The sequence below is a fragment of the Passer domesticus genome, chromosome 3 (assembly GCF_036417665.1).
Source record: "Passer domesticus isolate bPasDom1 chromosome 3, bPasDom1.hap1, whole genome shotgun sequence".
Lineage (NCBI taxonomy): Eukaryota > Metazoa > Chordata > Aves > Passeriformes > Passeridae > Passer > Passer domesticus.
Genome location: NC_087476.1, coordinates 31941059 through 31955996, shown reverse-complemented (window position 1 = coordinate 31955996; position 14938 = coordinate 31941059). Strand labels below are relative to the sequence as shown.

General features: G+C 33.7%; 1 protein-coding gene across 6 annotated transcripts in view; it reads right to left on the bottom strand.

The window, feature by feature from the left end:
* Window positions 1-14938, bottom strand: part of MYO6 (myosin VI) — a 110508-nt gene that overhangs the window by 55776 nt on the left and 39794 nt on the right. For all 6 annotated transcript variants that reach the window (XR_010358350.1, XM_064412476.1, XM_064412473.1 and 3 more), the window contains exons 4-10: window positions 14383-14456; window positions 12228-12357; window positions 11115-11220; window positions 9182-9237; window positions 6894-6991; window positions 4918-5082; window positions 356-436 (exon numbers count right to left, since the gene is read on the bottom strand). Coding sequence is in view for 5 of the 6 variants with exons in the window: in XM_064412476.1 (XP_064268546.1) it covers window positions 356-436; window positions 4918-5082; window positions 6894-6991; window positions 9182-9237; window positions 11115-11220; window positions 12228-12357; window positions 14383-14456 (710 nt within the window). In the remaining variant the exon portion in view is untranslated. The remainder of the gene's footprint in view (window positions 1-355; window positions 437-4917; window positions 5083-6893; window positions 6992-9181; window positions 9238-11114; window positions 11221-12227; window positions 12358-14382; window positions 14457-14938) is intronic.

Here is a 14938-nt window from a genome sequence, read left to right as displayed (position 1 = left end):
CTTCTGACCTGTTCCTACCAGTAGTTAAGATTTTTTAAAAGAAAATTAGAAAAGTATTAGATTTTTGTTTTCCACAGAAGACAAGCAGCATCATTGTTATGTTATTATAAGAATGAAGAGGAAACCATTTTATATACACTGTTCCATTTATGGATTTTGTGATGCATGTTAAAATGTATTTCTAGGACTGAACTCCAAAGCAGAGTTCTGAATAATACAGCAGCTTTAAGAGTATCCTCTTAGACCCATAAAGATGTGTAAAATGAACATTTCATTCCACACTATAAAACTGTAATCACTTTCAACTCTATCTCCATTACTTAACAATATAAACTAACTGAAGATAAAAACATACCTCAGGACTCTTGCGATTTTGCAAAATCTGCTTGTCTGTTTCTTTGTTAGCAAAGAATCTGGTACAGCCTCGATTTAAATACTGTAACAATAAAAAAAGTAGAAACACATAGTTAAATATAGAAGTAAGGAAAACATATGTTTTTATTTAAGACTTGCCCTCCACAGCTTGATTTAACCATTTGATACAAAAAACATTATAAGTGCTCATAATTAATTCCTTGGAAATGTATTTATTTTCATCTACAAAATTAAATGACTGCAACAGTACCAAACTTCTATTGCAGGTTTCTTGATTTTGACAACTAAAACACTTTTTGACACAATGGAATATTCATTAAACTACACAATATTTTCTTTTTTTTGTTGTTTTATTAAACCTATTCAAGTCCAGGATTACAGAAACAACAACCAAAATTAGGAACCAAAATAATTAATTCTCTGGCCTGCATGTAATATGAAACCACTAATTTTTCCTCACCAAATATTTCTTTAGGTACTAGGAGACATAGTGTATTAAAAAGCCTGAAGAATATTTAAAGCTTGTAGCATGGTCTAAGCAGAAGCCTTATTTTAAAGCTGGCTTCTGATATCCACCTTATGTTGTACAGCAATCTCAGATTTGCTGTTCAGTAAATCAGACTGAATTTAGATTTAAATAATTACTGTTGGTTTCAGCAAAATGGGATCACCAGCTTTTCCTTTCTGATTTGTTCATCTGAATGTAAGAACTCTGTCCAAAAGTTTGGACAGAGCCCTTTGTCTGAAGGAAGTGAACTGATTCTTTACTCTTTGGTTGAACAAAGATGTTTTCTAATAGGTGAACACAGACAATCCTACTCTCTGATTAAAATTTACATGCAAAATTCCAAAACCTCAAAATATTCTTCAAAGCATTCCAAACAAGAAGAAAACTTGGTGACAAATATAATATTAAAACAAAGTGACAACTGTTGAAAGCTAGCTTAGTGTTTAACAAAGTACAGAAGTTTTCTTTACCAGCCAATAAGAATGCAAATCACAGTGTATTTTAAACACTACATATCCCTGTATTACAGCATTAGTAACACAGTCTCAGAAACTGGGGATGGAAAGTGAAAAAGGTCTTTTGAAAAAGAGAGCACAGAAACTTATCTGACAGGTTGAGAATGTGAACGAGCATGGTATTAAATGATAACCTACATAAAAGACATTTAATCACAAGGTAATGGTTTTCATTTGAAAGCTAAAACTTTGAGCAAATTAATATATTAAATTAGGGAGAAATTATATTTTTGAAAGAACACAAATACATAGTTTCAGGTTATCATACAGTATGTAATACGTCTAAATACCATTGAACTTGGGTTTTGGTTTGTATAGTTTGCCTTTGTTTTTTTGGTTTTTTTTTTTTTTTTTAGTGAAGTACAACACACCATTGTAACTTCAATGACCCAAAAATAAGGCAATTTCACTTCTCTTCCTGAAATTTAGATTAAAAAGAAGTTTGGCTTTTCCTCCCCATCTCCTGTTCTCCAGGTATAGAATTACTCCAGGTACGGATTTATTGTGCAGCTTTGCTTTCCCAGCCATGTGATTCAGTCCAAGGCACAAAGACCTACAAGGTTCAGCACAGGATTTCCTCATGACCTTGAATTTCTGAAAACTTCTGCAGGGCAACCTAAAGCACGAGCTCCCAGGACTGCACGCTTTCATGTGGGTTGTGCTGGAGAATGGGTGTGTAAGAAACCTGCAGAACTGCAGGGCTTTTTGCATAATCCTTGGCCAAGTAAATTCTCACTTCCCCAGGGAACCTGCAGGGGAAGGATGAACTAATACAGAGGTAATGGCCATCAGTGCTGCTGCAATCCAGAGGACAGGTCAGGCAGGTGCAGTCAATGCAGTGGTTTGCATGCCCAGAGCAATGTGTCCCTATGCCATGAAGGCCAAATGGATGAGAAGGAGATTCCAAGGGATCACTTAAGTCAAAGAGAAGCAAGCCCAAGGATTAAACAGAATTAAGTTGTCCTTTATCTTTTAATAATGTTTTGCTTTTCTTTAAAAAAACAAAAAGAAAACAAAAACGAAACAAAAAAAGGACCAAAAAAATCCACCAAAAAAGACAAAAAAAAAACCCAAAAAACACCACAAAACAAAAACCCCTTAAATTTGAGATGGTCCTGTTTCTAACAAAATGTACTTTAAAGAAACCAGACTTGAGTCTTAGAACTCAAACTGGCCCTAATTTGCACTTTGACTTGATAAGATATAAGGCTTAAGACAAGGGGCGCAATAGGGACAATGCAATGTGACTTAAGTGTTGAGCTTTTCTAAATAACCAATTTTAGAGTTTGAATTTTTTATTAATATCTTTCTTGTAAAAAATTAGTACTGATTGGAAAATACTAATCAATCATCAAACTTTGACTTGTGTAATATCACAATCTATTATCATAAGCTTGAAAGATGACATTTCTAAGAATTCTGAGCCAGGCATGCAGACATACAGTGAACAAAACATGGTGAAAAAAAAGAATGACACAAGTGTGCTTATTCAGAACCATTTTGTGATGAAAACTGAAGTAGCAAATGAGAACAAAGAACACAAAAATCATCTTGACAAAAGAAATGCAAATTTAGGAGGAAAATTATCTTTTACAATTTTGTTTTCCTAAAAATCTTCCATAAAATACTTGGTAAAAATGTAGTGCAATATGGGTAATAAACTTTAAGAATATTTAAATTCATTTACAAGCTTCAAAAGATGAAAAATATCTTAAGATTTTGTTTGGTTGGTTTTTAATTAAAGATAATGTACTTTAAGGGAGAGAAAAAAGCTGCATTAAACTTTTATAATTTAACATGCAGAGTGGACCTTTCACGTGCAAGAAACTCAGAATACAAATACTAACTTACGGTAAAGCAATAAAATCCTTAATGGAAGTTAAAGTGCCTGCTATAGTCTTAGTAGAAGTCAAAAAAAAGGTCACGGCATGACAAGGCTGGTGTGACTACAAACTCTTTATACATGAAATATGCAAGAAAATATCATCTGTAAAAGGCTGTTAAGTACTATCCTGCATCAGCCTGATTTTAAGAAGGTTTTAAGTCAGACCCTGACATCTACAACCTTGGGTTCTCTCATGAGCAGAATTCTTGATTTTCAAAAAAACTCCAAGAGTGGGTAGGAAGCATATTCTAGAAACTACTATTCTATTAACTTCAAGAAATAAATTTTAATGGAAAAGTGGCTGCACAATAAAAACATGTACTTGAAAATCTGTTCAACATTTTAGCTTTAAATCTTACAGGAGAATACTGCACAGAGTAACTGCAGAGTAAAGAAGAAAGTTCTGAAAACTAACTCCACATTTTACAAATATAAATGGTGTAGGGTGTTCTTAAGTATTGTGTTTGTTGAGTGTTTCAAAAGAAAAACTTGCCTTCTAGGGAATGGACCTAATAAGCATCAGAACAAGTTTCCATCACACAGGTGAGTACAAATAGACAAAATATAAAAAGATACAAACTAAGTATTTAAAGAAATAATGTAAGGTCTATAGGCCCATAGGACCCATAAGACCCATAGGAATGCCTTGAGAAAGTAAGGAAACTTTTCCTAGAATGCTGTCATGGCTTTTAGAGAGCGAGATCACCTTGATACCACACTACAAGTGTACAATGCACACAATGTGGAAGTGCAGCTCTGTGCCCATTTCCTGGCTCATCCATAAGGAGAGACTGACTTGGCCAAGCCAAGAGGCAGCAGCTCCCTGTTTGGTGAGCAGGGTACCCCACCTTCCCCACAGCAAGTGCGCTGATTTCGGTCTCGCCTGTGCACAAAACTGGCAGGACATTTGTATATTTAAAGCTTCTAGCCCTCTGCTGAATTTTGATGGAACTGAGTACGAAAGGGAAAATAACAGATAAGCACAGTCCAAGTTTTATTTAGAACTCCAGGTAGGAAGATCAACCAACAAAGAAAACAGCACAATAACTTAATTCTTTGTTTGCAGTGCTTCTCATCTTGTTTAAGATCAAGGAAGTCTAAAGAGATGACAGTCATTTAGCTTATATCCTTCTAATTCCACATTGTTGTATTACAAAACCCTTCAAAACCCAAGAGATTTGGTCTGTGTATTTTAGGAATACACAAAATTCTGCTTCCGTAATGTTCCAAGCCAAATATAAGGCAAGAAATGGTGAGAGATGGAAACAAATGACAGAACACAAGCAAAGAACTAACTAGTATTTACCAGGAGATTTGATTTGCACTGAGGAAATTCACACTTTACATCTCTAGAACAGCCCATAACAACATTACTAACAGCTGGGTATGCAACAGTACATTTTCTGGAAAAGCACAGAATGATGAATTTTAAGACAGAGAAAAAGTATAGGAGTTCTTCCAGTAAAGAAAAATGTCTTGATTCCAAAATCAAATAGATTTAACAAAAAGAAAATCTGGGGTTATTAATAGCAACGAGTCTGTCAAAGATAATAAATAGAGATTTTAATCTGATCTGTATGAAAAATCCATATATGGATATGACAGGCTTTACAGATGCTGACTCTGCTACTCACCCTAAAGTTGTCAGGAGAGCTTAAATACAGCTTTTCCCTAATGTCTTCTGGAGCACCAGCACAAAGCCTGTAAAAGATATGATAATTCCTCTCTTCTTTGCCTTGCACACAAATCCTAGATTTCTCCAGAAGGTAGTGTGACACAAATCCACCAACCACCGAGTTCTAGGAAGAAGAAATATTTCTGTGATTATCTGAATATCTGTAGCATTATTTAAGATTCAGGTTTTCAATTTACTTTTGCCTGATCCTGACTCGCTCAGTAGAAACTTCTCCAAAAAAGATTAAAAGCTATCTATACCTAATACATATTAAGCCTAGGAAAAAAAACCCAAAACATTGCTTTTACCATTACTTCTCTTCCCAGCTCATATATTGCATATACATACACTCTTCTTAAAAGAAAGGTCTTCTTCACCCCAAAAAGCAGAAATCCATAGCAGAACCTCAGGAGTTACAGCAAAGAGCATTGCTACAGCCATCCTTACACTTTCTGTATGACAGTGCTATTACAACCTTCTTTAGCTGCATTTCACTGAGATTCTTATAAAATAAAAGGATGGGTTAAAATTATAGAGTACATATTTGGACAGCATCTTAGGCAAAATTATGACACAACATTTTATTTCCAACACTTGCACTTCTTTATTGAGAAGGAATTCTGACACAGATTTTTGAGAGCTATTTCTTATCCGGCCTACGATAAAATTCCCTGTGCCTAGAGAAATCTTAACAGCAAGGAAATTCCTTAAATTAATGGCCATTACAGGAATTAAGAAGGATTAACTGACTGACAAATTTGATTACAGTTATGCATTTGTTCCCTTATTCAGGAGGTCTCAGTCTGTACTCATGTCACTTTGAGAAACCAGACTTAAAAAGGTGACCACAAAGTGAGATGTGATGCTTTGTAAAAAAGGGACTCAAGTAAACAGGCTAATCTTGAAGTGGAAAGCTGAAACAAGCTTTGAAGCAGTTTCTGAAGACACTCAGAGAGCTTTTTGCTTCAGCTGAAGTAATTCAACTGAACCACCGTGTAGATGGGTAGATGGACAGATCATTAATCCATCATCAGATCATGAATTCATCATTTTAAGTAAAAATTTTGATCCTTTCCATAACTTTATTAAAATTAACCAGACCAACAGGTAAAGTCCCTCTCCCCACAAAGAAATTTGGTTAATTACTAGGTAAACTATTAACAAAAGCTCTGAAGTTAAATTACAAACCAAGTGATGAAAACTTAGGAAAAGACTGCAAGCTCAAGACCAGACAAATGAGCTTTAAGTCTGCAGGAGAAGAAACAAATTCTTGCAGTTGGTCTGTCCTCAGTCAGAAAGATGAGGAAGCATGTATGTAATCTCCAGAAAACATTGACAGGATTCTTCAACTTGGACATACTGACCAACCATACAGCCATTCTTAATTGTGGAATGTGTGCATACATATCCCACCCAAACAAAACTACACCTGAACAAAGAAAATTTTTTTTAAGATACACAGTTGAATAGTATTTCTATCAAAAAAACAATTCTTTTACTTCTGTCACACACAGATTACTATGTAAGGTCCCAAAATTTCATGCAAATACATAAAAAAAGTTTGAAGTCGAAATACATTTTTGTCTAATACACAACTTACAATTACTTGAGCATTAAAGGAATGGACGACTACCTAACAGCAAGTGAGTTAGTCTTCATATGAGAAGACTCACACATGCAGTGAAGGGACCTGTTTTTATTCTTTTATTGGTGGAAGCAATTTTCCTACTGAGTTGCCACTGCCTTCCAGTAATGAGACAGTACAGTGTGGCTCTGGTTTTTCTTTCAAGGTGACACAATACAAATCGAATCTGTAAGTAGGACAGTGGCTATTTGCTGCAAGACTAGTAAGTCTGTTCAGCCTCCTGCCAGTCTAGCGTTTCCATTATGTGGCAAAAAAATCATCACTGGTTATCTGTAACAAAATCCCAGTACCTTTTCATTGAAGTGAATTTCAACAAATTTCCCAAAACGACTGCTGTTGTTGTTGCGAACAGTCTTTGCATTTCCAAAAGCTTCTAATAGGGGATTTGCTGTTTAAAAAAATTAATTTTTGTAGTGTTAAAATTCAATCAGGAAACTACCGAAAAGAAAGAGAGAACAGATATAATTAATCAGGGAACTTATTTGGAATAAGGTTTGAAAATTAAAGGAAAAATATTACCTATTAGGAATAATATATTTTGCAAATTATACTGGATATATTGTGGTGGAACATAAAATTAAGTACTTAAGTGTCTCATAACACTGCAATGTACTTGTGTCAATACTGCAAGAAATTCAGAGACAAATACCAAAAGTTATTCAGTGATGTTCTTCTGTAGGAAGTAGGTAAATAACTGATACATAAACTACATGAGACAGCACAGAATTTAACACGTCCCAATTATTTATTATTCATGAAATCTAAACTACCCACTTATTCCACAGACAAAAATGCCACTTAAATGTCATGCATGCAATGTATTAGATTGACTTGAAGATTAATAAATATAACATTAGAAAAGTGTGTTGATTTCAAAAACCACATAACACTGTCCTTTCAAATTAGGTCAATTAAGTGACTGACGGATTTTTTTTTTCTGGCTGCTGCTTTTTAGCATGTTAAAGCCCATACAGAAAGAGTGGCAGCAAGCAATCTAATTTCATATCTATATATATATACACACTCATACAAATATTATGCACAGTTTAAACAGTTTGAAACTGCTTATTAATTATCAAATAAAAGGCCTCTGAAAGACTTCTTTTTACTAGCTTTGAAGATCAAAGAAAAATAGTTTACTAAATCACGTTAACAATAAACTACTAAAATATCGGCAAGATATTTTAAGGCTTCTAGCTAAAAATAAGCACTGGAAACTAAGTGAGCAGAAACTCCTATTTAAAACTCCACTGACAACCATTTAGATATGTGCTCCTACAAAAATTAAAGAATGAAGGAATGAAATCAATGCTTGGATAAAATATGGGTGATAATGCATCGTGTAATGGGACATGAGAATTAACTTTTTTGTTTGGCTGTATTTTCATTTTTTAACAATTAAAGTTCATAAAAATGCAAATCTGACTTCTTACAAGATCTTTGATAACTATTCAGGCATTTTATGTGATATGAAGTTTTAAAGAAAAGATTATGAATAAAACCAAATTGCACAAAGTCTTTCAGCTAGGCTAAAGGTTCCTCTAGTAATACATATGCCACAAGCATATTCATTAAAACCATGCCTGAAAACCTTCAGAATTCATGCGTCAGATGCTGTTCTAAATTAAAAAGCCCAAACTCTTTGAGGAATACCTAGAAGTACCAATTAATTTGCATCAGGTATTATCTAACTCTTGCCCACTTTCTGAGTTCCTTTAGCACACAGTGGATTTCACTAAGGAACTGGTTTAAGCAGACCTACAGCAGCAAGAGATTAAAGCCTGCAGTGCTTCTCTTGAATAAGTGGTTCAAATTTGAAAACAGGAAAATTTAAAGCAAATTATTTTTTAAGAAAAAGAGTCAAGAAATTTCAAAATAAATTTATGCTGTGCTATAGAGGACTAAAACTGATGTATGAGGAATTATTAGATTGGCTGACGGTTGTTTGCTCTTCAGATATTTCTATTTTCTCAAAAAGCTATTTTCTGTTCATATAGGAAGTACATGCAACATTAAGGAGGCTCAATGAGAAGGATCAACACAGTCTCTCTTCACCTTGTTTGGGAGTCTACTGTAAAGTTAGATACAGTCAAAGTGCTGGTCTGAATTATGTGATTTCTGACAAAAAATTATATAACAGAAATATGATACAGAATAATAATTTAAAAGAACTTCTTTACTTTATTTGGCTTTGAGAACTTGATAGTGAGGAGAAGGAATTATATTTTCCTGGTACTAAGAGATAGAAGTGAAAAAACAATCTTGTCCTTGCAGATTTTAAGCAGTTTAAAATTCCATTTTGGGTACCATCTCAAGTACATTATATGTGTAAAGTTCAATTCAAACACACACATAAACATTTTCTGGATAAATGACAGCATGATACTGTAATAAATAAAAATAAAGTGAATCACAAATAAAAAATGTTTCAAAACCTAGAATCAAGATCAACTGTAAATTATGCTCTAGAAAGTCTGACAGTATTTCTATGCTACTTTTATTCACTTGCTGTTGAGTCACATTTCTGAAAAAAAAAATAATGTTGGAACCTTTAGTTAAATAAAAGAAACTTCAATACCTTCTACAATTCTATCATCAATATCTTGCCCACTGCCATAGGATTCTGTCAAATACCTGTAAATGAAGGTAAAAATATCAATATCATTCATCTCACATGAGATTTCCTCACTATAAGCAGGTTTTAACATGGCTGTGCACAAATATAATAACTAATTACTATAGGGAAAGCATTCTGATTTTAAGTTTCAAATACCCATGCACTTTGAAATAAACGTTAACTTTACTTTTAACTTTTCTTTTTTGTTAAAACAAAAATATTCTTGCACACTTCAATTTTTTTTCAATACTCCAAGGCCTGCTAGAAATATTTTTTCAACATGCATATGAAAATTACAGTTTAGTAGAAACTGTAATTATATAATTACAGTTATATATATAATCAAACTATTACTGTATTATCTGTATTTATTAATAATCTTATTAAATACATAAAGTTTCATGTCTATTTCCTGAATTTAGGACTGTTGCCATCCATATTGTTTCTGTATTCATAACTATCAGTGTTAATAAAAATCCACATGGAGATGGTGAGGATAAGAAATTATAAGTGTACAATTAAGGCAAGATTCAATTTAGCAATTGAAGAAAGAATTAGAAAATAAAACCACAGTCTACTTGCTCCAAAGTTCCAGTCTTTTTAAAAATTTTTTTCCCTGCTCACAGGCCATGCTTTCTGAAAATTCACAGGTGAATCTGGGACAAATTAAAAACAGCTCTTGAAAATGGAGCCTTCAAAAAAATTTTAGAAGCACTAAAAGAGCTCTACTAGTACCTTTTACTTCCTAAAAACACAAGGGTAAATCTTCCAGCTTTTAAAACTCAGTTATGTTTTGTACAGGGACTCCATGGTGGAGGGTGGTGGGGAGAAGCAACAGCAATGATATTTGCCTGTTGTATAATGAGCTCTTCCTTTGCTGAGAAGTGGAAGAATAATCTTTAAGAGCATCTCTTGTGAGATATTCTTCCAGTGCCTGCTGTCTTTGTCTGTTACTCTTATCAGGAATAGAGTCAGATGTCCCGTGTAAAAAATCATTACCAGCACCTTGCAGTAATTGTTACAGCTATCTATGAAAGGTTGCAGAGGGGCAGCGTGGAGCAGTAAGAACAGGCAGACAGGCAGTTGTGACAATTCTTCACGAATAATGCCTCTACTGTAGAGAAATACTAGAAAATACATGATTTTAGGGAAAAGGGAATTAAATATTTGTAGAGGGAAACAAGTCCAAGGCAGGGCATGGCAGCATATTTACATTGCCCACACTGTGCTTCCCTGCATCATCAGGCCACCTATGGCATAGGCATATTTAAAGAAGCAGTTCTTTCTAGTTACAGTGTTCCAGAGTGATAAAAAGCCATTAAAAGATAATGCAGATATGGAAGCAAGGCTGATATATATCAGCAATATGGCTTTCCATGTAATTTAATACACTTGATTTAGTATTGGTCATACATGAACATCAATAAATAAAGAAATAAATTCCACTATTCAGTCTTATTCAATAAACTAGGGTAAAGTATGTTAAAGTTAAAAAGATACTCAAGCAAAGAAAAAAAAACACCTCAGGGAGAACACAGAAATACACATTTATGGCAAAACCAACAATGTCTTGCAAGATACAGTCAATATGTCTAGTTATGTTTTTTATCAACCACAATACCAGATGTGCAATACCAAACTGACTGTATCACAAACCATAATAACTACATGATGTCACTACAACTGAGTTAAAGTCTCTGTATGTAGCTATTTCTGCACATTATCATGTCAGCATTTAACTAAATTTCTTGTAATAAAGTGCATGTAGAAACTAATACATATCTTACTGAATTTTATCTTAAACCCACTGATGAGCTTAGTTTGCTCTGCCTCTATGTCAACCAAATGCAGAAACACGAGATTCACATACTAACTTTGGTGCAAACATACAAACCTCAAAACAAATTTAGTGTTTTCAGTCTTGCCAGCTCCTGATTCTCCAGAGACTATGATGGATTGACTCATCTTAAGCACTTTCATGTCACGGAATGCTTTATCAGCTTAAAAAGAATATGGTTAACATGAAAAAAAATTAATACTTGGCAGAAATGCAAGGATAAAGTTAAGCTGCAGTGCAGAAAATGAAAATGTAACATTTTCAGAAATAGAAACAAAATATTTACAATTGAATGAATTACAGTTTATTAAATTCTGTTTCCCTTTAATTTATACTACAATTGTAATTCTTCCAACACTGACATGAAAGAACTCAAAGTCTTTGAAACAAAGGCCTACTCAGATATATCCAGAATAAAACAAAACAAAATGAACCATCTAGAGCTAAATCTTTTTAATTAAATGTATTTAGAAAATAGTTTTCAGTGTTAATTTCATATATTTTTAAAAGGGAAAATTTCAGTTGTACTTTGCTACAAGTAACATCTGAGGAAGCTTGGAAAAAATCTCTCTTGCTATGCAACAGGTACTCAAACCCCACCTAATTATCTTTTTGATTTCAAAATAAAATACAAAACAATGAGAAGACTTACAACATGTCAAAATTTGATCATAGTTTCCATTTTTTTTTCAAAACTGACTGAAATCAGATGTAAGCCATAAATAACATTGGAATGTACTTTCTGTCTGTAACACGAGCATATAAAAGAAAACATTGCATGTGCTCTGTCAACATAATTTAAGGCAAAGAAAATTATTACACTGAAAGACAGTATAAATCATTATTACACCTTCTTCACTTATAAAATTTGAATTTCTTTTTTAGTTTTTTGGGGGTTTTTTTTGTTGTTTTTTTTTATGGTTGCAAATTATATTTACACTACTTAGACTTAAAACACTGGAAGTGCAGAATAACTCTAACAGAGTTGTCACAGTTGTTCATTTCCAAGTTCTTCAGAAAGATGAGAAGATTTGCAATTTTAGCCAGTACTGATTTTGTTTTATAATAGTTCAAAGTAAGTTAATTACTGCTACAGGTGGCAATTTACAGATAACTCTGAATTATTCAATGTTTGGTTTTTTAAGAGACAAATACAGGCTCAATACATACCAATTGCAAAAACATGTGGTGGCAATGTTCCCAGCGATCTACCCTGGTACTTTTTAATAGTATCTGAAGAGTAAAACTTCGGTATATCAAAGTATGGATTCACTGCAATAAGAATGTTGGCTACATAGGTCTGTGAAGAAAACAATGAACAGCAAATTACTAGCAGTATCCAAGCAAGTGGTTAACAGCAATTGTCTATTACTATTGCAGGCTATAACCTCCATATAACAATTGCATTTATGATCCTCTCCAGCTAATGCAAACACAAGACAGGATATATTTTTTATATATTCCTTTAATTATCTTCTCAGCATTTCTATGAAATTATCCTGGGAAAATTTCCTAACCACCAAGCTGTGGAGTATGTCCTGAATTTGACCTTTCTCCCAGTCTCCTTGTAATTATTTCCTATTGTCTGCATTACTGGACCAAGGACAGGACGCCAAAACCTGCTGCTCAAAAGCGAATAAACTAAGCTCATGGATAGCATAACACACTGTCCTCCAGTGAGGAGGATAGCTTTTCAATATCTAATGGAAGCAACTCAGCAGGAAGGACTGACAGGATCCTGCCTGGGAATGCATTCAAGCCAGGCAATAAAAGCATTCAGCCAAGAGAAAATTAGCTATAGCTGCTTCTACAGAGAGAAATACAGAATGCAAATGTTCTTTTACAGAGAAGGAATTTGAGAAGAATCTCAGACAAAGGCTGCTTTTTACCTTTCCACAGGACAAGGAAGACTGAAGAGAGGGGATTTTTTAATGTTTCTGAAAGAAATTCTTATAGCTTAGTTATAATTGCCAGGTTACAGATAGGAAAGAAGAGGGGTCAGAATCAAATTAAAAATCAGATTTGCAGGAAAAGCTCTGAAGAAAATTAGGTAAACCTTCATCCTGAATAACTTATTTGCTTTGTTGTTACTGAGAATGTCCCTAGAAAACTGAAATTTGGAAACTACTATGTGATACATTAATAGAAAATTGGATCACACAATATATGACTTTTCTTAAATAGTTCTATTTTCAGCACTTATTTCATCAAAGGAAAACTTTCCTTCAAGAGTTGCAAATACTAATATTAATTTTCCTTTTAATAACAAGATAAATATTATTAACCAGGATTTTTAAAAATGCATTAAACTGTTCACAAGGGAAATGTAGCTAAATTATAAACTGAAAAAAAGTTTGGTTTTTTTCCTTCAGAAAATACATATATTCTGGACAACTGAACATGCAGTTTCTTCAGTTTACACTGAAGAAAGGTTTTATGAACTACTATCCTACTTTATGAAAATACTATTCAATCCCATGATCAGTTCCTATTCCGAATTTTACTTCCTTGAGGAGTTTTATTGTTTGGTTGGATTTCTTTAAGAAATATTTTTCCAGGGCAACATTCAAATGGTCATTTTTATTTATTTATATTTTAAAGCTAGTGCTTGATCTTGAGCCATAAAAAATTTAAAGCTATGTAAATTAACTGCAACAGAAGAAAACAATTATACTTTCTCTTTACATTTATACAAAAGAGTTTAGCTAAATTAATTTTATAATATATGCTAAAAGAAAAATTGATTATTTTAACACAGACACTTTAAAATATGTAGAACTGTTTTGTATTATCCCTAGCCAGCTTTCTATTAGGAAAAAATTAAGAAAGAAAGAAAACTCTTATCTTCTGTTTCACAGCTGTCAGTATCTGGGCAGATGGCAAGGACAAAATGTAATTTAGTCAGAATTCATTAAGTACAATTAGGCAATTTGATAGCAATATAAAAGATTAAGATGGACATCTGAGCTAGGAGGTGTCAAAGACAGCACCTGTTTGCTTCGTTTAAAAATAATGAAGAAAGAAAACCATCTTTGTTAACAGTGAAATAAGTTACCTGTAGGAACGTATGTGATAGAAAGCTGTGCTATGGTTGCACACAAACAGTCATGTAGAGAAAAATCTATTGCTCTGCCTGCTAAAAATCAGATGGGATTCTGATCTAAAAGTATAATGTAAGCAAAACAAGGGGAAAAGGTCTACAACCTCGACCTTTTCACATTAGCAGTTCTGTTATAGGGAAAAAAAAACCCAGAAGTGGAAACACTTGGTGAATTTTTGAAAGGACATCTCTATTAGACTGGTTGTCATGACACAGAATACTTACGTAAATTCTGTCCTTACTGTACCGAACTTTGATATTGTGAAGGAGAGTGGCTTCATTTAAATACATCAGGGAACCTGCAAGTAAAAAACAATCACATACCATTAAGAGCTCAGGACTACCTTTAAGTACAGAAAAAAACCGAAATCTTGAATTAAGGATAATTTTCTTCCCCTCTCTTTGTTTGCAGTTTAATCCTATCATTTTTTTCACACTGTCTTAAGACAGGAGTACTGACTCTATATACATTTTTAAAACTACAAACCTGCTCTCAACTGTACATTTGGAGTTACAGAAAGCCGCTGAACAAAGAATTGGACTGCAGAAGCTTCAAATACAGGCTCTGCTCAGTGTAAGCTTCTTTAACCAGCCTGTCAGTCAAACACAGTGCATCTGCCTTCACACCAGCCTCTAAGCACAGAAACTGCTGCCTACCAAAATCCCTACCAATGACTATTTCCTTCCTTCCAGTTCCCCTCTCCAATCTCAGCCACAGTGCCCCCAGGGTAATGCCAACCAACTGACATTCGGAGTAACAGCTGGGTTCTAGTGATTTTTG